At 45.9% G+C, this 24,764-nt stretch overlaps 2 protein-coding genes across 10 annotated transcripts in view; both read right to left on the reverse strand.

The window, feature by feature from the left end:
* Positions 1-20,221, reverse strand: part of MSRB3 (methionine sulfoxide reductase B3) — an 83,912-nt gene extending 63,691 nt beyond the window's left edge. For 2 of the 7 annotated variants that reach the window (XM_052669324.1, XM_052669322.1), the window contains exons 1-2: positions 20,036-20,221; positions 2,512-2,638 (exon numbers count right to left, since the gene is read on the reverse strand). In XM_052669324.1, coding sequence (XP_052525284.1) covers positions 2,512-2,638; positions 20,036-20,206 — 298 coding nt within the window. In that variant the 5' untranslated portion in view covers positions 20,207-20,221. The remainder of the gene's footprint in view (positions 1-2,511; positions 2,639-20,035) is intronic. The other 5 variants (XM_052669326.1, XM_052669321.1, XM_052669323.1 and 2 more) reach the window with 5 other exon arrangements.
* Positions 20,222-20,379: 158 nt separating this feature from the next.
* LEMD3 (LEM domain containing 3) overlaps positions 20,380-24,764 on the reverse strand; it is a 48,553-nt gene continuing 44,168 nt past the window's right edge. For 2 of the 3 annotated variants that reach the window (XM_052669318.1, XM_052669319.1), the window contains 3 exons: positions 23,058-23,163; positions 22,897-22,975; positions 20,380-22,610 (listed from right to left, as the gene is read on the reverse strand). In XM_052669318.1, coding sequence (XP_052525278.1) covers positions 22,447-22,610; positions 22,897-22,975; positions 23,058-23,163 — 349 coding nt within the window. In that variant the 3' untranslated portion in view covers positions 20,380-22,446. The remainder of the gene's footprint in view (positions 22,611-22,896; positions 22,976-23,057; positions 23,164-24,764) is intronic. The other variant, XR_008202940.1, reaches the window with a different exon arrangement.

The following is a 24,764-nucleotide window of genomic DNA, read 5'->3' on the forward strand; positions in this document are numbered from 1 at the left end:
ACGGGTGCTAATATACAAATGGAGAAAGAGAACATATAAAGACTTCTCTGGCACTAGGATTAGTTTGGTTTACCAGTCATCCAGCATAACCTGCACACGCTTGCAAAACAGCATCTGAGGGAAAAGAAAGATGCACACTGATCTGAGGTACTTCTGAGCATCATGCCATTCATTTAGCTTGCTTCTGATCTGCCCCTGTGACTTTGTATTAAGGACAAAGTACACACAATGTGACATCATTTTGTTCCATGAAGGACGGACAGAGCACTGAAATGAAATCATACTTTCACATTGAAGACCTTGTCCTGTAAATGTTTAACTGTCTGGAATTCAGAACAGTGCTGGGAAGCTCAGCTCATACCTAAGACAGTACTGGCCTCAGCCAGAGCCTTTGGCTTGGCAGCAGAGCTCAAGGCTGAAGTCCATGCCAGCACTTTGTTCCTTTGCACTGAGTGGACAGGGGTTGCAAAACACAGACTGTCTCCTTCCTATGAAATCTGCCATTTGGCTGGAAGCAGGACAAACTCTGCACCATTTGAGACTTACAGGATCCTTGGCCTGAAGTGATACCGTTGCTGAGCTGCAACTCACAAAGAAAGGGCTGGTGGGAAAAGCACCAATACAATGTAATGGTAGAAAAAAAGTCATGAGAACTTGGGGCGTTTTCTGTATATTCAAAAATGAAGTCACAGTGGATTGTGGCATTCAAACAGATGTTGCCTCCAGATCTCATTCCCATATTTAATTTGATACATGTTACACCATTTACTTGTAACCCCCTCAGTTCACCACACACAAAAAAAAACAAACCAAAAGCAAAGCAAGTCTACATTAATTTATAAGCATCTGGGGAATTCAGATTACTCTTAAAATATGTGAGATATGTGATTGTATATTATTCCACTGTTAGCAGATGAATTTTGGTTTAAAATATATACATAAGTAGGGTGGAACTCGTACTATTGATGCTTGCACAGTTACAGAGCAAATGCACACGAATAGGTAGTAGCGCTACCAACTTCTGATTCCAAAATTTGACTACAGCATTATGGCAGTAAAAGGATTGGACAAAACTGCCAGCACAATACTTCACCAAGAGGTATGCAGTAGAACAGCCTCCTGCAGACGGTGTTCCCAGCTCGCCAATGCGACATCCCCTTTGCAGAGCAGGGACAAAATAACCAGCACAGCGACTGTCCCCGTGTTGGGGCAGGCCCCGGCCATGTGAGCGCACATCAAAAGGTGCATCAAGAGGGCTAAGGAAATTTGCTTATCCTGTATTTTTAGGATTTAAAATCTGGCAGCAAATAGAACAGGAAACAAAGGTCAGACTGACACAATGTGGGCTATTCTCTCTCTTCCTCAATATGTGTTTGTAGCTCCTATCTAGGTTAATGGGAGTTTTGTGCACATGTGGGGGAAAACAGAACACAAATGCTGCAAAAATTGGACTCAGATTTAGTTCAAATAGAATGTAATCAGCTTTAGAGAGTCCATCAGCTTGAAAACTGATGTCTTATCACTGAAAAAATCTTTAGAACATCACCTCCATATGCTTGTTAAGTACAGCTCTAGAAAAAAGTGCTTATAACATTCTGTACCCTTATGAAACAGTTGTGTCATACAGACACCCACGCTGGTTCTTATTTGATGTTTCAAACACTGATCAGCCAGGATCTTATCTTTCTTCTATCTAAGTGTCAAGAAAATTCCTAGTAACAGTCAAAATTAACTCTGCAGCTTGTATTTTCTCTCCCATAAGCATGTACGCTGGCATTATTAGGCAGACATTGCAAATACTGTTGTTTCAGTGAAATACAAAGTACTGTTGGGTTTGAGGTACAAATCATTCAGGATGGGCCTTGTGGCAGCCCTCGCAGACCTAGCAGCAGGCCTTGGACATTGCTTGAGAAGTGCAGTCGCACTGGAACATGAGGTTGCATATTTCCATTTAGTTATTTATTTACTTGCACAAGTGTCAAGCCACTAAATATGCCGTCAGAGGGGAAAAAAGAATTACACTTCAAATTCTGAACACTTTTTATACATAATTTTCAGTGTAATGTATTTAAGTTACATTGAAACTTTTAAAAGGGAAACATTCAATGCAACCACAGCGCACTTCTGAAGATTTTGGAAAGGCTGTTCTCGGATGCAGCTGCAATTCAATGCTGAATTCCAGTAAGTATCTTTTGGAAAAAATTGCAGACAGCACTGAACACAACTGATCTTTAATTCCACTGCTTTTCCAACAATGAGGAGAATAAAAAAAATTCAATTCAGAATTTGTTGGACAAGGAAGCTGGACAGCACTGCCAAGCAGAGTAAAATCTAGGCTATGGAAACCCTCAGCCAAGCCGGTGACTTTAAAAGAAAAGCAAACAAAGTTCTGGTTCCAAGGCAAATTTAAACAAAGCAGAGCAACCCATAGCACAGCGTTTCCTGCAGCAGAGACACCCATTGCTAACGGGCCTTCATTACGCATGACACGACAAGCAGCACCCATTCAACCTGAGGGAAGCCCACAGGCTCGCAGGGCCACTGGCTGGCTCTTTGTCACCAAATGCAGCAGGTTGAATGCAGACATCACTGTGATATCCTCACCAACAAAACCAGAGGCAAACAACAGGGGCAAGAGCTGAGTAGGGAAGAAAAAAAAAAAAAGAAAAAAAAAAAAAAAAAAGAAAAAAAAAAAAGATGAGAACAAATTAAAACATCAAAAATGTTAAGATACATTCACAGAAAAAAACAATGCTTACAAGTTATTCAAGACCATCACATTCTAAATGCACCTTTCTTGGTGGGTTTCTTCTGCTCCCCCCGTTAAGGTTTCAGTACGTATTACACAGCCTTCTGCAGAGCAGCTTTCTGAGCCACACGTGAGGGAGGGGATATCTTTATTGGAGGCCTTTACAGCAGATGCTTAGGATCCCAAACACTGAGCAATGTGAGGCAGCAACTTGCACGATCACAAGTGTGGAAGCCCTGAGGGGTAGCGCTGGTGGCCCAAGCTAGATGGCAGGACTCCTGCTTTCAACATCCCATAATGTGGCAGGATTTTCCTTTTTGTTTTGTTAAAAAAACCAAGCTCCACATTTCTGAATGGTGAGCGCAAGAAATCAGTCACCGCTAAAAATTGTTCTTTTGATGACTCGTCTGAACGTGACATCTCACTGCAATAAACTTGCCAGATATCTCAAACCCACGACTTCTTGTTTTAAAGGCAGGAAATAATTTGCATTGTAAACCGTCCGTGAGATATATTTAAACAATCCTCTGGCCAGTTTAAATATAGAAAATAGAGAGAGAAGGCACTCGCAAGGTTTTCTTTGGGACGGATTTAAACACCAATTGCTTCATTTCCCCGCCATGGGAAGGAGGACACGCAGCTGCCCGGCAGCACGGCCGCAGCAGGGAACGTGACACAGGATGCAGCAGCACGGCACTCAGTGATGCCGGAGGAGCAGCCCAGGCCAGGCGGTGAAGCACAAGCGTGGCTCCTTGCGAGGGCCTCCCCTCCGTGGGGGCCTCAGCGCCCGGCTCGTGCTGGGCATGGTTTCACGGCGGGCATTTCCTGAGGGAGGGGGGAGGCGATCGCAGCCTCTTCCGACCCCCGAGCAAGCAAACGCGTAGCGCACGCTGATGTATGTTACCGCATCGCTCTGGAGTATATCTGAGGGAAAACTGCTTGTATTAACATGCCTGAACTCTGACTTCTCCAAACTAAACTCGCTGCAAAACCAAAACATTTTTGTGTTACTAAATGGAGGCAAAGAGGAGGGGGAAGGTAAGTACCGCACAATGAACAGCCTGAGAGAGCCATTAAACATAAATAAACATGTCATTTTCACGAGTGACTGCAGGACCGGTTTAAAAAAAAAAAAGAAAAAAGAAAAAAAAAAGAAAAAAAATTCCTCCAGAGCAGACTACCGACTAATAAAAGATCAAAGGTCTGTCCGTAACGAACACTACAAATAAAAACGTGACTTTTTTTTTTTTTTTTTTTTCTTTTCCCAGCGACCTTCGCTGCCAGGAATAAAGTGCGCAGTGAAAGCGTAATTACCCGGCCGGGCTGCAGCCTCGCCGCGCTCCCGCAGCCGGCCATAAAACCTTCCCACCCTGCCCGGCAGCGCAGGCCTGCCAGCCGCGGCCATCTGGCTTGTGTCAGTGCCGGCGAGGCCGGCGGGAAACGCGGCGCTGAAGTCACGGCGCAGGTCAGCCGGGGAACAAAGGCGCATTTTGCCCTTCAAAAGCTGGGGTGCCCCAGCAGCGGGGCCCTCAGCCCGCCGGCGGGGTGATTTATGGCTGTGCAGATCCCGCTGCTACCGAGACTGGCCGGCCCCATCTAGCGGTCGGCACCGAGAGAAGGCCTTGAGAAGGGAGGCATGGTCAGGGACCACCGTTCGCCCAACACCAAGCCGGGCCAGCGGGGCTCTTCGTCTCCATGCTCGAGCCCGCCTCAAGCAGACGTGTTGGCCATTCGGCATCACTGCGAGGCCTCCTGGGCTGCCGAGGCGAAGGTGGGTGGTGGGGAACAGCCCCAGGTTGCCCAAAGTCACGCCCTGCCCTGCCTGTGTGTGGGCATGTGCTGAGCAAAGTCCTGACTACAAGCACAGCAAGGACATCTGGTCCCCAAGGCTGACGTTCACGTCACGTCACAACCCTGCTCACTGCTGGGCTACAGACCACCAGCTGCTTCAGTGGGGACTGCGTGTCAGCAGAGCTCACCACGCAGCTTCCTGACGGCGCAGTGCCGCCAAACCCAGCAGCACAGAAACCTTCTGTCCCTGTTGCTTCAAACTGGGAGCATTCTCACCTGTGCTGGAGGCCAGAATGCCAAAAGGTAGCCAGACTTACTCTCTCTCCCACCAGCTTCTCACAGGGAAGCCTTGCACCTGTCTGTGAAACATCTCCCCGTGCAGCTGGGTGTAGGCATCTGGGCGAACACAAACGCACCATCGTGGCTCTGCGGTTCATCTGTGCCGCTGCATGCTCCATCAAGCCTACCAAACCTGCTTCTTTGTGGCACTGCATTTACCTCTCCAGAACAAAACTGTTCTCCTCCACCTTTCTGTGAGAAGTAAATGGAATTGTAACTCTCTCAAGCGTAAGCAGTTGAGAGGAAATTATATGAATTTGCCAAGGATTAGAAAACAGATCTTGACCTCTTGAAAACGTCAAATATCTCAGCGTTCACCAAAATGTTGTTATTTAGTCTCGACTATTTGTAAAGACTTGGAGGATATAAGTCCTGAAAGCCCAATAAAATATAACCGAGCATTCAAGAAAGTATTTTATTGCAGTTAGCATATTTTATTATTTTATCACTGACGTTTTGATTGCTATTTTTACTTACTCTGCACATTGCAGCAGTGCCCAGTAGTTTCAAGTAGGACTGGGACCTCCCAGTGCTATGTTCTGCATACACAGAACAAAAATCCCTGCTGCAGGGTGCTTACAGTCCAAGATCAAAAACTGCTCGTAAAGAATTAGGAAAAAAAAGAATAAAAGCAAAACCATTACTATTGATAAATTTGGTGTGAACTAGCAGCCCTGCCTGCTGATTCTCTGAGTACCAAGATCAGTTTGATAGAGAACAACAGTGATGTAGTCTTGCCAGGTAAGACCTTTTCTCTGCTCTTTCAGCAAATTTGGCTATATGCTTCAACAGGTTTAGGAACTGGGTTTGCATTTCAGCTCTATTAGACATAAAATCAACAAACACAGGAATGAGGCACCACCCTGAAGTATTGTTGCTGGTGTTTAACCTCAGGTGCTACGCCCACTTGGATCTTTGCTGAGCCCAACAAGAGCCCTACACCACTGCCGAAGGCACCAACCCAGCCCTAGGAAAGCCAGCAGTGCTGGCACAGCATTCTGCCTTGTCAACATGTCCCTGGGGACACTGGGACTGCATGGCCTCAGCCATCATGCATTTGAGCCAAAGGAATGCTGCAGTACTGCACTCCCAACAAGCAGGCTCATCATCCACATACCCCACTACGTTTTCCTGGTGGGATAAATGCTCTGTGAAGAGCCCAGTGCAATACACACAATCCAGGAAAGGGGAGGCTGCTTTCTTTGAAGTCACCTTTGGTCACTGGTGGGGGATTCCCTTTGCTTTTGTGTTGTTTTTTTTTTTCCTGGGGGAAAAGTATGAAGATCCCTGCAGTTCTGTCCCAGCTCTGAATGGAGGCTGCCCCCAAAAACCAGGACACCACTGGCTCTTCCACAAGTGTCCTCAGGTGTCCCTCCATAGTGTGACCAAGCTTCCTGGAGCCTCTTCCCTGCACTTCCTCCTTTAATGAAGTACAGAAGGGGACAGCAGGGAGTGCATGTCTGCCTGGCTCCTGTGATGTGGGCACAACGCTCAGTGATACCTTGTGAAACTTGTAAATAACAATCATACTAGTCTAGTGGTAGCCGTGTCATTAGTTGGAACTGCAACCCAGGAAAGCCTTTGTTTTAGGATGCTGACATCCTAATGTTGACAGATGGTGAAGTACTGCCAGCTTTCAAGAACTTCTATACCTTCAAATTGCAAACGTTGGAAGAAACTGCAAATTAGCCCCCTCCACCCCCCCAAAAATAACAAAAAACACCACATAACCATAACAGTTAAAAAATGTAGGGAGTTGTGATTTGTCAGCCTCTGCCTGCAAATAGAGAAATTTCTCTGCGAGAGAGGCAAGCTGAGAGAGAAAATTTTGGTATGATCGTATGTTGCTTTTAAGAACTGCAAGAGAAACACCAAGGGTCTCGGGAGCCCATAACACTGTTGTTTTTACCTTTTTCCATATTTAGTGTTTCTCCTGAAAATTCAGGTCCAGAATTCCTAAAATTACATGGGAACCCCAGCTCTCAAGAAACATGTGAAGCTGTAGCCCTTTAGTAGTAAACTAAAAATTAGCAGTAAAGCAACTGGGCACCAATTCTTCTGGGAACAATCTTTTTTTCTTGCACCAATAACGAGACCTCAATAGTGTGAGACTTCGACTTGTTTCCCAATTTCCACCCCCTCCCCCCTGGTCCCAAGTCTCTGGCCCCACTCTGAGGACAGGAAACAATTACAGATCCCGATGTTTGCTAGAGAGCCAGGCTCCTATGTCAGGAATTTCAGAGTCACTGGACAAAGCAGAGGAGCAAAACCACTGCCATACTGGAGACACCCAAACAACTAGGAATCACAAGCAAAGGCCTGTAAGTTTTCTACAGTCCAGTGTTACAGTGACGATTTAATTTTAATTCGTATTTGTTCTGCTAAGTTTCTCCAGTCAAGCAGTTGCTTTAGAAAGGCTTTTTTTGTTGTCCTTTCTGTTTGGCTTTGACATATATCAGACTATAAGCAAATGTTTCATGGATAAAATGTAATGGAATATTTAATATATACATTTATTCCAGTCTTAGTTGTCTTTGGACCTTTTTTTCTAATTTGGCTTTTGGTTACCAAAAGTCTGCCAGGCAGACTCAGCAGACAGGAGTGCACAATCACCAGGCACTGCAAGAATAAGAAGCACAGCCCTGAGAGAGCCACATGAGCAAACGTCTCAGCATGTCATGGGTTTCTGCATCTAAGCAGCTGTGAGCCCCTCGCCATTTTCCTTTAACACACTCACTGCAAAAGCTGAAGGCCCGTGATCTCACCTGCTCCTTCCACTGCCCTTGATAGTTTTTAGGGTCTTTACTGCTTGTGCCAAGGCCAGGGGGCAAAGGCAGTGCTTAACAGCTTATAGGGAGATGTTTAATGGGGGCTGATCCAAAATCCAGCACAGCAATGCCAACTATGGCAGGAGACCAGTGCACAGGAAAACTTTTCAGGAGCGGGATGAGGACTGCCAGTTATTTACTGGAGAAAGGGGAAGGGAAAAGGCGCTGTTTCCCCTGCAGATCCCAGAAGGTCTCTGATCTCTCACCAAGCTTCTCAGCTTTGAAGGGATGATGCTAGCCTTCCCCCTCGCTGTAAGCACTATCCTTCCATAGGTACACTTGCAACCCGGGCTAAGATACCTTCCTGTCCTGACCAAAACTTTAAAGTCAGTTAAAAAATATTTGAAAATTCATCCTTGAAGAGAGATTTTAGGATTTGCATTTTCATATACTTCTACAACAACTGATATTGCAAACTGGAAGTGTCCCCACAAGTTCCTGCTTAGCTATTAACACATGTTGCAAAAGCTCACTGATTAGTGTAAAATATTTCAGCCATAGCAGCTAACAATATGCAGCAAAACACTGTAAAGACCATTACAAATATGACCTTCTCAGAGGCTAACTAAAGAGGCATATAACATTTTAGAAGAAACTAATTGTGTTAGCTTTCCAGGAATGCAAAAGAACTGTAGCATTTAATTTGTGTGCTTGTACATTTTATTTTTTCCTCCTCCTCATAAAATACAAGCTTCTCAATTAAAGCCACACAAGTCAGAAGCATTCAGCCTGAATTCCCACATCACTTTTAACACTCTCAATTAAAGCATGTTCTCCATAGCTGTTCGCACTGGAATGTGCAAACTAAATGTCAATCCAGTCTACTTTTAGGAAGTTTACATTGCGCCCTGATAAAAGAGGTCATTACTGCCATATCCCATAATATCTGAGTGGAAAACCAGGAAATGTCAAGCTCTAAACTTGAAGTTACCGCTACTACTACTACTAGAAAGGAACCTAAGTGATGAAGTTCATAACCTTTTTCCTTTCTTCAGTTTTAAACATTCTCTCACACTGGATTTTGCTTTATATCCTGAAACACTGAGTGTGTTTACAACTGAAATTAACCTAAGTTATATACCTTTCTCCAATACAGAACCTGTGATCTTAACACAAAAGCAATTTTCACATCAGTTTGGACAACACGTGCTTTGGGACACTGCCAAACCCACCTACAGGTGCTACCTTCCAGCTTCAGAGACCCTTACTAACGCAAAAGGTCTTTAGCAGAAGAAGCAGAGAAGTTGATGACAGAGAGGAACATGTAGCATCTCCTACAGGCAAGGCACGGCAGCTGCCTTTGCACCACACAGGGGTTCCCTGCTGGTCTCACACAGCTCCCAGCACTGTGCCCACTGGCCAACTCACCCTCACATGAAAAGGGAAGAGATGGCCCAACCTAGCAGTGCTATTGGCGTATATTTACAAATGCCAGCAATATTGCCAACATTCATTATTTTAACAGTGTTGCTTAAGAGATGAGCCTCCTACAACCAGTTTTAGATCCTCGCACAGACTAAAATGGTCACCTTTTCAAGCAGGTAATCCAGATTCTCAAACCCCTGCTAGCATTTCAGTGTAATCTTACTGCTTTTGACACCTGAAAAGGTCTGAAAACTTGCCAAGTAAGGAGGCACTACTTTGGGTGTCTGTGAGTTTGCATTCATATTAGAACAGTTATCCAGAGAAGTGATTTGAGGAAAATCATGGAGGAAAACATCTGAGCAGAGAATGAAGAGCTACATTTAATTTTCATTTAATTCCTGAATGGAACTGACATTCTTTCTAGTCTCAGCTGCCAAAGATGGGAAGCTCCCAGCCCCTTACAGGAATGTGCCTTGTTGGCTGAACCAGGACACATCCTAGCTCCCAACTCGGTCTTGTGAAAAACCAAGCAGTCTGGCAGTAATGTGCTGGTGTGCCAGGGTAACAGAAGCCCCACAGGTGTGTCCAGGGACCAGATCAAGAAAGCAGGAGACAAGAGGGGATAATGAGAAGCAAAGGCTTTTTTGAATGCTGCACACTTGCAGGAAAACAAGAGGGGGAAAGCACATTGAATCAGAGGAAGAGAGGGAACCCAAAAAACTAGGAGGACAGAGGACCGGTTCTGATAAAGGCAGAGCTGAGAGCTCCTGAGAGCCACATGCGTTCCCACAGCTTCCATTGCCAGACTGCCTCCCAACAGCTCCAGCTACCAATACTTCTCAAAGGAGAGCCAACATAGGTTGGTTGGGATTTCCACCCTCCCTTTCTCTTCCTCCCAGATCCGATGCACTAAAATAGCATTGCTCTGCTCTGCTGCACTTTTGGTTTCCCTGCTTTGGTTGCCTGCCAGCACTCAGCACATTCCTTGTATGGCAGCAAGTTTATAACCATGGCAGTCACAAACTATTCATAAATGGGTCTTTTCTGAGAATAATCATCATCATCTTTTCAACATCTTGAAAAATATCTAATCTTTTCCATTCCAGGCAGTCCTTTCCAGTGCACTAGTAAAGGATTAATTGCTTCTGGTGCTTACAGGATGAGATACAAGTGTTCTGGAAATAACCTTTTAATTTAACAGTTCCTACTGGCTAAGCCCAAAAGCTTTTTGCTTTGCTCACCAGAGAAATATTCATTGTCAGTACTAAAAGAAAAAAGGCTGCAACCCTCCCAAGCTGTGGGCTACTGCCATGCATGGAGCTTCTCGCAGCCAGCACTGGGGGCACAGTGCCTACTTTTACTGCCAGCCAGCTTTGGAAGGGCACACTCTTCCCCTCCACCAGCACTTGCTGTGTCAAGCTTACCAGCACAGCAAAACTAACAGGCTTTCTCATCTATTTTTAATTCAGGACAAATCCCATGCATCATTTACCATGAGGTGAACCAACTTCCTTTTCTTAGCAGAGAACAGAAGCCCTTCAGTAGGATTTTCTATTCTACTTTCCTGAAACAACTTTATATCATTTTTTGAGGAATAATAATAATAAGATACGTTCAAGATTGAACAGATCATTTTGAAATGGAGTCATTTGAAACAGTGTTATGAAGTGCTCCTTAGCTCAGGGCTCCTTGCTGAGAGGAGAGGAGAGGAGAGGAGAGGAGAGGAGAGGAGAGGAGAGGAGAGGAGAGGAGAGGAGAGGAGAGGAGAGGAGAGGAGAGGAGAGGAGAGGAGAGGAGAGGAGAGGAGAGGAGAGGAGAGGAGAGGAGAGGAGAGGAGAGGAGAGGAGAGGAGAGGAGAGGAGAGGAGAGGAGAGGAGAGGAGAGGAGAGGAGAGGAGAGGAGAGGAGAGGAGAGGAGAGGAAGAATTTAGAAAGCTTTGTAAAAGGGTGTCCTGTTCTCTGGGTTGGGTGGCTGCACATCACATCGATTCAGGTCGGTTGTTTCTTTTTTTGCCATCCCAGCTCCGAGAACAGCGTTTCGAGTGAAAGCCACCAGAGCTGCCAGTCTCTCCCGGCACTCTCCCTTACATAGATATTTTCTACAGAGCCGTATCTGAAACCGATACCGCTGCTCACCACCGAGAGGAGCCGTCTCCCTGCCTAAGTACCAGGAACTCATCCTTCAAGTGACAGCATCGGCACGCAGAAGTCTGTGCAGATGTCGACAGAATTGAAGCTTTTAAAAATGTGTCTTTGATCACAAAAATCATGTCATGGTATTTAGAACAGCCTTATGAATACACGAGACGACTTCAGCCTTTTATCAAAAAAATAGGTTATAAGAATAGGCATGAAGAAATTTGAATGCCACACAAAAGGAAAGAATTGCTCACAAACTATAACAGTAACGTTAACCATGCTAAAAGCAAGGAACCTTTAAGCAGTTAAAAAATAAAATTAAAAACACATCCAATCCATACCACAGAGACGTTCCTCTAAGAAAAACAGGAATCCTCCGTTCTCCCTCTGTCACAGAGGTCCTTCTAGTTGTAGGGAGCGCTAAAGCTCTGAGAAGACACGACAACAAACAGGGCAAAAGGAGTATTCATTTCACACTGTTAATGCTTTTTAAACATGCGGCAGTTTAAGAATGGATAAACACAGCATTTAAAAAATATACAGATATTTACATGGATGTGCTGCACCTGAAGATTCTCTTCAGTTCATGAGCAGAAGAAATACTAATTCTAGCTGAATATATGGTTTGAATACTTATTTTGGTTTCTTCTTCGTCCTTCATTTTCTCTCAGATATCCAGAATGTGAGGGTGCCTTTTCCAAAATCTAGCAAGCCTTACAGTTTTGCAGTGCAACCCTGACTGAATTCCAGACACAAACAGCCCCTGCAGCTCCCAGCAAAAGGTGCTCACCTGGAGATCACAGATGCCCCCAGCTGCCCTACAGCACGATGTCACACGCAGGTTGGAGCCTCCTGGGGCTGGGGCACATCCCCTGCCTGATGCAAGGCTGGCAGCAACAGCAGCCCGATGGCATTCATCCCTGGGCAGCCAGCCTGCTCTGTGACAGCCACCCTGCTCCCAGTCCCCTGCTCCTTTGGAGGGCACAGGTGCGTCTGCCCAGATCGTTCACTTCTTCCCTCAGCCTTCTTGAAGCTCAAGGCTTCCAAATCCCCGTGAGGATCAACAATCCAAGGGAAATTTGGGTGTTTCCCTTGCATAAGCTGTACTGAAAAGTGACATATGCCCCAGATCCTTCAGAAGAGACACGGGCTCAGCACACGCACGCTGCTCCCTCCCCGCCACCCCGGATTTAATTAAGCCTTGCCCCAAAATTCTGCTTGCTGCTGTCCTACTTGGAGTCCTGCTCCACAAAAAGGAAGCACTGCAATTAAAACCCCATGCATCACTTCCTCTCCCCTTGGCACTGACGTCTCACACCAACATGGGAAACCCCCCAGTGAAGCTGTCGTGCCTGGATGCTTCACTGCCCCTGCAGAAGCTCCCTGCAGCCCAGCCCCACTCTAGGCACACAGGACTTCAGCACCTGTGAGTAAAAGGAATGGCTACGGATGTACCAAGTTTGTGTCTACTTTGAGGTTATAAAAAGACACAATTGTTGGTCACAAGTCTGATATTGTTCCAAAAGTAATACCTCCTATTAATTTCCACAGAAAAGACAACAGATACAAACAGCATAAAAACACTATTTGATAGAGAAAATTCTCAGCTACAAAACAGTACATTTCAACACTGTCACCACCATTAGCAGTGCAATTTCACCAGCAATGAACAAGAGCCTGAATGCCACGCTCATGAAAAGTGGCACCAGCAGAGGTGCCCCACTGTTGCTGTCACCACCGCTGAAATGCACAACCCACTGCCTCACTGTGCTCACATCCACTGCTTGGTCTCCATAAACATTCAGCAAGCATTGATGAATGTCAATGGGAGCGATGTTTTCCACATGGAGGAATTCAATTTCATACATTCACTTTATGTGCATTTTCATATCAGACACCATCGTATCAGACTGCCCCTCTGCTGCCATCTGTCACACAGCAACAAAGTGGAATGGGTTATTGATGGGGAGGTTCAGCTTCTACTGCTGCACCATCAACATCCACCTCTTATAGCATGGGCCAACACAGAAAAAAGGAGGAGCAGCCTTGTATTTATTCAGTGTGTTATTTTTACAGCACTTGTATAAACGTGCAGAAAGTTTGATAATTTGTGCTGGGTTTCATTTCTGCCTGCAGAAATGCCAGAAACGGAAAAGAGCAAGTTTAGGTATTTTTAACCTGAAACTGTGAAGGCAGTAACAGGTCTCAGTTTCACACCCGCTGCCAGGAAGGGACAGGGGAGGGGTCTGTTCCCACACCATGCAGCACACACAGGGTCCCAGTGCAGCCCTCACAACCCTTTGTCAGCTTCATAACACTGCACAAATGCTGACATTCCGCTTGTGGCCCCAGAACAAAACTATCCGATGAAATGGAGGATATACTAGAATCACAGCTGTTTACTGTGCAGTACCAATTGCAACCAAAATTATACAGGGCCTGTATTAGTCTTCTGCTAGAATCTGCACAGCTCAATCTTGCTCAAGAGCCACAGAGCTTCCTGTGAGAATCTCACACTGTGTGTTTGCAGAGGTGAATGCTGCAGGAACAAGTGCCAGCCCCAGGCAGTAAATCATATGAGCAGAGAGAACCAAAGAGGAGCAGATGGAGGTGCATAATTCTAACCCCACTGACTGCTGGTAACTCAAAGATCCAGAACTCAGGACGGCAGTAGCACTCGCTTTCAGGATGTTTCTGCTACGACCGCTGCAAACGTTCCTAGCACCACCGTGCACTTCACAGGTCTGAGGTTGGTTCTGCTGAGGCAGCTCCAGGGCATCTCAGCCCATGGCACAAACAAGCCCTTATTTGGGCTGAGCAAGACAGGACGAGCAGAAGTTTGAAACACAAAATCTACAAGCAGCGCTCTCTACTCCAAAGCCCACGTTCCTCTCCCATTGCAATGTCACAGAGCTGGTTAATCACCAGCACAGCGGACTTTACCTGTATCGATTTCATGTATTGATCAGTGGTAAAAGATAGCCTGGTTAAACTTTCCCTTTCTGCAGTCAAGATTTCAAGGGACATTAACAGCTGGAAATGACTCTCTCTCAAAAGCTGGGTGATAACTTCCATTTCTCCTCAAAAATCACCCAAAACACTCCACAAAGCTACCATTCATGATCTCCTGCTCCATTACACAAATCTCATGAAAATCTTGGGGTGATCATCATATTCCTCCCAGCATCACTTCTCTGTCAACAAAAGGTGTACTCTCGATTGTCCATTTCCCCTCATACTTGAGTCTCTTCTCCTTCCTTGCCACAGCTTTGGGGACTATGTGTCCCAAATCAGTCACACTGATGTGAATCACTGTATTCCTGGACTATGAAGCTTTCGCATGTCTGCAGCCCTTCTCTGAGGCTGCACTTCCTACTCTGACAGGTTACAAAACTCACCCTAAAATATCTGGGAAATAACTTGGGATAATCATTCAGAAAAGAGTGAGCATCTCTGAGGATTTCTGAAAGGCTTTTGCCTTTCCCAAAGCTCAGGGGTAAGGTGACAACGTCCCCTTTGAAAAAGGAAGAAAGCAATTGGTGTATGGCACATCTGTGAGCATACCTCCACACCCAGAAAGCTTTTGAAATAAGTTTAAAAAAAAGAAACAACAACAACAAAACACATACATAGGCAATTGAAAGGACCAAAACAATAAGTAGTCAAGATGGATTTGTAAGATCCTACACCATCAAACTAGTACTAGTGCTTCCTCTTCTACGAGCTCCTAGTAGTATTTTCATAAACAGACTGGAAAAGCATCTTCCTTCTGGATTATGGTACCACAGCTTGGGAATGTCAGGCTGAAGAACACCTGCCAAGGGCCCAGCTCTGATCAGCACTTCTCCTGCTGCCGGGACCTGCAAGCACTCCTATGAGAACTGCAGACACCAACCTGGAAGGAGCATACAGCACTGCAAAGAGCCCAGCAGAAATCAACATAATCCTCAGGAAGTGGAAAAGGGTCCAAAATCAGTAAATGGAATTCAGTACAGCCAAGTACAGAGAGATGTACAGAGTACAGCCAAGAACAGAGCCAAGTACAGGTCTTTTTTTAAAAAAAAAAAAAATAATAACCACAAAAGCACTCAAATGCACAAATCGAAATGGAAACTACAAGACAAGCAGGGGTACTGCAGAAAAGGATGTCAAGGTTACAATGCCCATAAGCTGAGCCAATACTGTGATAACTGCTGCAAAAAAAAGGCAAGTGAAATTTGGAGTTTATCAAAAAGAGAAGCGTAATTCCTAATAGCAGGAGCTGGGGAGGGAGCAGAGCTGCTGAGCTCTGCTCAGCAACAATGAGGTACTAGCTGGAATCTCATGCTGGCTTGGGGCATAAGACAGAAGAAACTGGGGAGAGTTCAGAAGAGAGAATGAAAGAGATTCAGAAAATCTAACTTCTGCAACGACCTGGGAAGAACTTTATCTACAAGAGCTGCTGTGGTAGTACAACGCTCTGAAAACCTGTGTCTCTTCTCTTCTTAAACAGCAATACACTAAGAAGCTATTACACTGAGTGTACTGCTGCCACAGTTATTAATTATCATACTATAGATAAAACTGTATTATGCTAATCCATATGCAGCAACAACAAGCCTCCCTCTCTGAGACAACTCTGCAAGGGCAGTCTGAGGCTCTCGCACAGTATCTGCAGTAACCCTACCCAGCATGGTTCCACCACTGCTCCAGCAGCTCGGTGCATCTTGGCACCTCTCTGAAGTCCAGAGGCAAGCAGCAAAGCTGCCTCGAGCTTTTGCAGATAGAGTGCCAGGCTCTGTGCAAAACTGGAAACCAAGAGTCCTCAGTGCTTCCCTTGGTGCCAGCCACTAATTGCCTGCAGGAGCCACGGCAAAGCAGGTCCCCTACATTTCTCTTATGGAAATAGGTTTTAATAAGATACTCTATCAGCATGGAGTATCCTTCCACTGATTCTAATCCTGTAAAAAATAGGAGGAATTAAGGATACAGTCCAAAAGCACAGTTCCCACAGCAAGCAGTCAAAGACTAAGGCTCTCTGCCCAACAGTGCTGACTTTCTTTTCCTGCAGCCTTTAGAAAGCAGAGATGGTTAAACTACAAAAAACCCCAAATCCCTTTATCTGGGAAGTTTCTGCTGCACATTTCAGGCCCTAATGTCACAGAGCTGCCTGGCTCCCCTTGACCCTTCTGCCCTCCCCAAGCCCACAGCAGTGTGCCCGCTCACTCCTTGCCTCCAGCTCACCCACCCCACAGCCCCACAGCCGCAGGAGCCGAATCTCACCAGCTGCTCTGTCAGCCCTACTCTCAGGATCACCTCCACTGTATGGCTGGACTCAGCAGGTCCAGCAACTCCACATCAGATCGATGCTTGCTCTATATAGGCTTCGTGCTCTGGAAGCAGACACAGGAATACTAAAGCCAGGCTCACTGTGCTGTCAAATGCCATCACGCGGACTGAGAGCAACACCCATGTGAATTCGACCCCAGGCAACCAGCTGCACAGAGCCCTTCAGCAGAGCAGTGCTGCAAATCACCCACACCTTCCCTGCCTGCATTTGGAGGCACAGCACAGTCAAGATCAAGATGCTGGGGAACAGGACTTGGCAAGAACAATGCAATGCTTATCTGGGCAGGGCATGTTCTGGACTGCTTTCTTTTGGCATTGACGGGCATGGATCGCTTCCTCAGGAAGCTGTTGAGATGCCCTGGGTTGATTTCTTTTTCCTACTCACATTGTGCAGCCCAAGTGAAACTGATGGCATTTGGCAGTCCCTTCCTCAGAGCTATTGTTGTTTCCTGGCAGCGGGGCTTTGTTTTCCATCAGGTGGAAGGCGAAGGCGTTGTCCCTGTTTGGAGGAACATGGAGTTACAAAGCTCCCTGGGGACATAATTCCAAACGCCACACATGGTGTCACTCTTAAGAGTTGTTGGACATGACAGCACTTTCCAACAACACAATACATGAGCACACCATGTACGCTTCGCTACGCTGCTGTGTTTCAAATGTATCATTAATCCCCATGTTCAGATGCCACTGAACAGAGCGCGCAAACCAGGGAGCTCAGCAGAAGTCCTTTCTTCAGACTTTATGTAACACTCAAAAGCTGAATCATGTTTCAATGCAAAACTTACTGGAAACATCATTCCCAATGCTCGCTATAAATAAAGAAGTACTTGTGCCATTAATCATCTTAGAGAATATGCTATGCCAAAATGTAAGTCTGTAGAAACAGCAGAAGTGTGTTAGCACCATGTAAGTCTAAGCACTGCCCTTGCTGGTTCGGGCTAGCATTGTTTGAGCTCCTTGGGTGCTAAAGCCCTCACCAAGAAAAGCCTCTTTATGCCCAGGAACAGTGCTGGATTGTGTGGCTGTCAGATAATGCCACTGGAACTGAGCTGTTACATGAGAACCAGAAGGCTGGAGCAAAGGAAAGAAATTATAATTTCCAATTGCCTCATCGTGAATGGAGTTCCCAAAGAATTCTCGCAGCCTGTTTTCAGACAACACCTAAGGATCGCATCCTCGCAAGTGAAGGACACAGAAGTCCCCTCTAAAACCCAGAATGCCACTGTGCACCCTCTGGCAGAAGCTGATGCTGTAACACATGCTCCCTTCCCTTTCTTAAATGGAAGATTGAAAGTTAGTTTAGGACACTGCTAGTTTCTTATATGTCCACAGATTTCCACAGAGGAGGACTTGAACGTTCAGTTTTTTAAGCTCCTACATCCAGTAGTTTGCTGAGAACCAAGCATCCTCCCAGTCTGGGCTAGGCATCTGGAAGATCATAATGCAGCCCTGCAGAAGCGATAAGAGTGAGGGAAGGGATTGTTCACCTGCAGCCCCTTCTTGCTCTGTGAGACACTACAGATTGAACACCCTAAAGGCTGGCAGGTTTTTCTGGTTTTTATGTTTCAAAGCTCTCTAGTTCACGTACAGAAAGTTGCCTCTAAATAAATCCATGTATGGACGCAAATACTCCAGAGCAAGAGACACTCAATTTCCCTCCAGCCTTGGAGCCTGCTCCAAAAAAAGGAAAATAAAAGATCCTATTCCCCACCTATGACTGGAGTTGCACATTGCTTAAATGTTGATCTGTAATGAGGACGCTTGAATGACGCAACCCAGAGGAGCTGTCTGACAATTGGATGGCTGTCCCGCACTTGTAGCCATGCCAGTGGATGCAGACAGCAGACTTCTTAACCTCCGGCTGAGAAGATTAAATCCTTAACAGCGAGATCTCTTCTCCCCTTTCTCCCTCCTGCTCCCCGCTCCCATACAATACAGCCAACAGCATAACAGAGGAACCTTAACAATATACCTAAAAGGGAAATTTGATTTTCTAGCGTTGCTCATGCACAAAACAGGCTAGGCTTTCAGTGCCACAAACAGGTATCATCTTACAAAGCTGCCTGAATGCAAGCAGGCAAACATAATCCTCCCATGCCTTAATGAATATCAGGGCAAAACACCAAGTGTTTTCCTCATGTGCAAGTTTCCCTTCCCACAAAGCCGTCAGGAACCCATAGGGCACATGCAGGCGGAAAAAGTGCATTAACTCAACGCCAGCAGGAGGGCAGAGCAGCCCTGCTTGGAAAAACCAACAAGGCCATTCCGCCAAAAGATTTTATTTGTGTCAAGGATCAACTGCTTTATATGGCTTTGTCACCAAATATAGCAACGCTACCCCATACACAAAGGCACTATTTTTAAGGACAGCACTTCTGGAGGAAAAATGGGAGTTCTTTTTTCCTCCTAAAAGCTCTTCTCAGATGTGTACGATACAGATCCAAGAAACGTCAGACAGGAAAACACCCAACCAACCACAGCTGAGCTACGTGTGGCCCAACTCCACCAGGCTCAGCGGTTTTGGGGAAATCACTGCACAGCTCCATCCAAACCAAGCCTTCCTTCAGCTGAGACTTACAGAATTATTCAGTACCTCCAGTTAAGACGTTCACCTCACTTAATTCCCGACACAATCTCTATACGACAATAAAGAAACTCTGTTTTAAACGAAGCCGCGCCTCCAGCGACGCCGCGATCCTCTGAGAAGCTCTGAGCGGACGGCAGACGAGGATGACGGGCGCACGGGAACCGCTGTCACAGAGGCGCAGAAGGCACCGCTACCGACCAAATTTGGCAGCGGGGAGCCGTGACAAACTGCAAAAGCACGCAGCAGCGCAGCAAATGGCCCGGAATTCTCCGCTAAGAGCGCTGCGAGCACCCGCGTCTGTTCGGCGGGGGGAAGAGCACCGACCGGACGGACAAACCGCCTCTGGGCTCCAAACGCGGCGCTGCGCCCAGGTGTGAGCGGCTGCGGCGCTCCGTGTCGTTATGCTGCTAAACGGAGACAGGAGGGACCGAGCTACACCCGAGTCCCGCACGTCCCGCGTTGGTCAGCAGCGCTACACAACCCGCACGCAGGCAGGGTACAGCCGCCGAGTTCCGAGAGCGCACGCGAAGCCCGAGCTCCCCTCGGGGCCGGTAAAGCTTCACGTACGCGGCGGACGGCCGCAGCGCAGCCAGCAGGCCGTGCCCTCGCCCCGCCACCGCTCCGCCGCCTTGCTCTGCGGACGGACAGCCGGCACCCAGAGCGGCACGGCGCAGAGGGCGGCGGAGCGGAGGGGAGCGGAGCGCGGCACGGCGCGGCGCGGCACGGCACGGCCCTCCCGCCGGGCCCCGCTCCCCGAGGGCGCCCCCGCCCCGCCCCTCCCCCAGCAGGTGCTGCCCGGCCCCGGCTCGCTGTCCCGCCGCCCCTCCCCCGGCCGCAGCCCCCGGCCCGCCCTTCCCGCGGCGGTGCGGGGCTGGCGAGGCGGCGGTGGGAGCTGCTCGCCGGCTCCTACCTGCGGCTCCTGCGTTGGCCGCCAGCGCCAGGACGAGTGCGGAGAGGAGCGGCGGCGGCGGCGCAGCGCGCATGAGGGGAGGCCCGAGGGAGCGGCGGCCGCGGCTCCAACCCCCCCTCCGCCCTCCGCCCCCCGGGATAGCGGGGACGGGCCCGGCGCCCAGGGAGGCATGACGGGAAATTCCTGGGCACCGGCGGCCAACGCCAAATAAGAGCACGGCGCGGGCGCCCCGGCCCCGCAGCGCCGAGCTCCAGCGTGCGCCGGGCCCTGCGCGGAGCCCCCGCTGTGTCCCCGCAGCCCTCGCGGGAGAGAGGCGCCCACAGACGGACGACGTCAGACGCGTGTAAAAAACCCTAATAAACCTTTAATTCGAGTCTGCTTCGCGTAGCGTCAGTTTGTACAGGACAAGGTGACAAATTACAGCAAACATCTGATTCCTCTCAAATGTTCGGTATTATACACGTCCCCCTCCCTCGTGCAGGAAGGGACACTGGTCAACTTAACAGTTTAAGGTAAAAGAAGCTGCATAATAGTACATATTACAATAATAATGTACAGTGTTTACAAGAAGTATATTTCAGAAGCAAGATGGATGCAGCTGCATCAAGAGGCGACCTTTGAAAATGCCACAACTATTTTTACATTCACTCTTGCAACGGGTCACAAGATGGGTCACTAAGGTCAGGTTAACAAGTCACTGATGCACATCGATACAACGCCATTAGTTTATATACATATATATAGTACATATACATGTATATTATACATATATGTATATAGTAAAACTCGTCGAAATCTACCAGTCCTGGCACAATTCACTTACCCATCAAAAATATGTACTCGTCCTCGGTAAGCGGAATTCTGCGTGGCTGATTATATATTATATATACTCATTCATTAGCATCTGAGACATAAAACTGAGGATTTAAAAGTTCTCGGTTAACAAACTCTCCAATAATAAACATGGTGCCCACAAAAGCACGAAGGTAAGGCACAATAGGATTTCTGTTGCAGAACAGTGTGCATCATGTTTACTTAACCATACGAAAAACGTGCATTATTTGTGCAAGTCCATGCTGCAAATCCATCGTATCTACAAAGTAAAGTGAGTTTCAGTTGTTTCTTTGGACCGGCGCGCTTCCAGTCCCAGCACGTCCCTGTGGGATATTTCCCCTTGCTACTCGGATAACATCACGGTAGGAGCGACGGGATTAAAGGAGCCAATAATCTCAGATTTGCAACTACGCTTCTCAGCAACAATTTCGCACTTCCAGGCAAATTTCTGCCAAGTTTACAAACTCACAATCACCAGATTTACTGTCAGCCGTACTTGCAGCTCATGTCAGCCAAAATCGTAGCAGGGAAGCGAGCACCTTCTAACATTTTAAAAGGAAACTGCTTCATCACTTAATCCCAAATGGTATTTTGTCACAGCCCTGGCAATAGTAGTAATAAATACAGCTTTTCACAAAATACTTTTCCAGTATCTGCCAATTGTGTCTTTATTGCTCACAAATTTGAATTTGTTACAATTGGTATCAGACCTCTCACACAAAATCATAAGGTATTTTAATATAAAACCTATAAAAGATATTTAACCTGTATCTAACACTTTAAGGTATTTGGCCTCTTGTCACGGTGCAGCCAAACCCATATAAAACAACAGGTGTTGAATAAAATAGGAAGCCTACCCACCGCTTCGATGCAGACATCCTCACAGAACAAAACCAGTTTTGCCACCACCAGCATTTACATTTATATACAAAACCCATTACATCCGCATTCAGCTCGTTTTCCCTCACGCTTATATGCAACCACTAACGCCAGATTAACTTCCCCCATACCCCAGCTGCAGAAAATTATTATTTTACGGCAAGGAAAAAAAAAAAAAAAAACAACTAATATTGAATGAAAAAAATATATTTTTTTCTTTTTTTCTTTTTTTTTTTTTTCTTTTTTTTTTTTTTTTTTTTTTTTTTTAAACTTATTCACCATCAGGAACTGTAGGTCGTTTGTTACAAAATACCCACAAGATTATTTCACAGGAAACTATGGAAATACAGGAAGTCTTCTTTTCTCCATGCTTTTGTATTATCAAAAACACCTCTTGGTGCAAAAATACAGTCACCACATCTGAAAATGTTTAATGAATTCGGTATTCCACATGCAAAACTTAAATGCATTGCTTTAACGTAGCCCCGGATAACTTCCTGAAGCAATTTCTTTTTCCTGTCAGCTCAGTATTACTGCCTCACCGCTAAGTCCCTTTGGAAACAAGATTTCTGGAACGTTCCAACTTTTATTTAAATCATTAAAGTATTACATACAAAAAGCACTAAAAAAGGAAGACGGCAGCCAAACAGGAATAGTCCTGTTGCAAGTAACAGTCCTAGCAGTTGTAGAAAATCTCCTCAGGAACTTCCCTGAGAATGAGTTGTGCCTGTCCGAAGACGGAGATGTGACATAGAGTTCATGTGTTTATTTGATGGCTTTAGTGGAGTGTTGCAGGTGAGAGCCTGAGGAAAACGATGATGGTATCGATCTAGCCGCAGGTATTTTACTGTTACCAGCTTTCCTGGAAGGCAAAGAAATACAAAAACAAAAGCCCTCTAGTTTACCATTATTACATTTGGCCTCAGGATGCAGCGAGCAAACCCAAACACGTTCATTGTAATGAAATTAGTTTACCAGGTGATAAATACTAATAATGGATATTATTATGGATAATACTAAGAACACAACTTTTATATCTAACAAAAGTATCAAGATGTAATAAAACGCTTGGTCACTTAAAAGGACTCCAACCTCAACCATCTTCTGCTATTTCTACCCACATTTTGCCACGAACCCTGATTTCTTACCATCAAACCAAGAGCCATGTAATGCCTTAAAAGCCTTCCCCGCATACTCTGGAGACAGACACTTGACATATACACAACCCTGCAGTAAGAAAGAGTCTTTGTTACAGTCCAGCTGACAAGGAGAAACAACATTATTAAGTTGTTACTGGAAGGATGCTCACCTCACGTGAATTTTTGTCCACAGCAATATGAACAATTCCATCATTATCACTGCATTTCTCCAAGATCGCTTCTTGAATTGCTAAATGCCAGTGATCACCTATTTCCCTGTGCAAATAATAAAGGGTTTAATTAAGCATGTCTACTCTCAAGAAGTTACAGAAGATGACAGAGGAACAAAAGCATTAACAGCTCTAGCAGCATGCCAGAACGCTAGCCTGAAGAACACAGATTCTGATTCAGTAGTTTTTATAAAAATGCATGCTTTCTCCCATCTGCATGTTCTATGCTTTGGTTTGCACTACCAAAATGTCTTAGAGTATACCAAGTAAAATATTTTGGGATTTATCTGAAAGATATATTCGAGAGGACATTTAATGCCCTCCAGCAGCTAACAGGTATTTATTTAGTCCGTAGGATCTGATTACAGTAGTTCAAAGCATAAGACTTAAGTTGCATACAGCATAATGTCAGGTCTTCAGCATCCTTTTTCTCTACTGATGTTCTCCTCTTGCACTGTGCTACTTAGACATACTCTGTACATTTTTTGATTGATTACTTGAGCTGAGATCAAGAACTTGGATAAAGTACAAAACCATATCTTAAGACGTACCTACTTGCAACTAATTTGGAATAAAAACTGAAGATTTCAGCTCCATTTGTAACAGAACAATTTTTGGTTTTATGACATACAGGAATTCAAATGTGATATTTAAAAATCCCTTCAGAAAACAAAGGAAGTTCCCTTTGGTTGTAACATGCATGGTGCTAAAGTACAAAATCCCTGAGGGCAGAATTTCCTATGAATGCGCACCCATGCATGGTAACTATATCTCTTCAGAAAGGAATATCAAATTCACAGAGCTACTCAGCATCTACTGTGTCAACAGCCAGACAAAATTTAATTACGTTACTCACCTTTCTCCTCTAAAATGAAAGGCAGAAGTAAAACAATTTATACTGCTCCTGATTAAAGAAACTACTTGGACCTGTGGGCAGGCATTAAGAACATTCAGAAGTGGAATCAAGCCTGAAAAATCCACTTGCTACAGAATCAAAGTTTTTTTCTTCAAAGGAATCTCCTGACACTTTCAACCACCATTCTCCACCTCTTCAGAGTTACGTGCACAGAACTGTTTATCTGAAGGCCAGTGTAAAGTCTACTGGTACTTAGTTCATGGAAAGTAAACATCCTCCTGTCATACTGGCAGTAATCTCATTCTTGCCAGCTGAGTGGTTTCTTTAGGACTCTACACAACCTTCTGGCACGTGAGACAAACTGAGTACTTCAAACTATCAAATGGTCAAGTAAATTGGGTGCCCATGGTATGCTTCAGAAAATTCAATCCTATGAACCAAGAGGAACAATCCACACTTTGGGTGTTGCAGCCTGTTATCACCACCTTCCTATCTGAAGCTGCAAGCAGTCAAAGTTCATCGTTCCACACCTACTTAGACAGGCTGGCTGTTGTTCCATGAAGGACAATCTTCAGCTGCTCCTCCCTCAGCAGCAGAAGAGGAGGAGAAGACAACAGCATACAGACCTATGCCACTTTCCTTGTCACCTCTACCAGCAATCACAGAGCAACATTAAATGGTCAGCCTTCAGCAAGCTGAAACAACTTCTTAGCTATTCAGACATTATTCATGAACACTGAAACGGCTGCTGCCTTCCCCAAACAAAGCATCAAGTTGTACTTGTCCCAGAA

This window comes from Tympanuchus pallidicinctus, unplaced genomic scaffold (genome assembly GCF_026119805.1).
Source record: "Tympanuchus pallidicinctus isolate F22 unplaced genomic scaffold, pur_lepc_1.0 scaffold8, whole genome shotgun sequence".
Classification (NCBI taxonomy): Eukaryota; Metazoa; Chordata; class Aves; order Galliformes; family Phasianidae; genus Tympanuchus; species Tympanuchus pallidicinctus.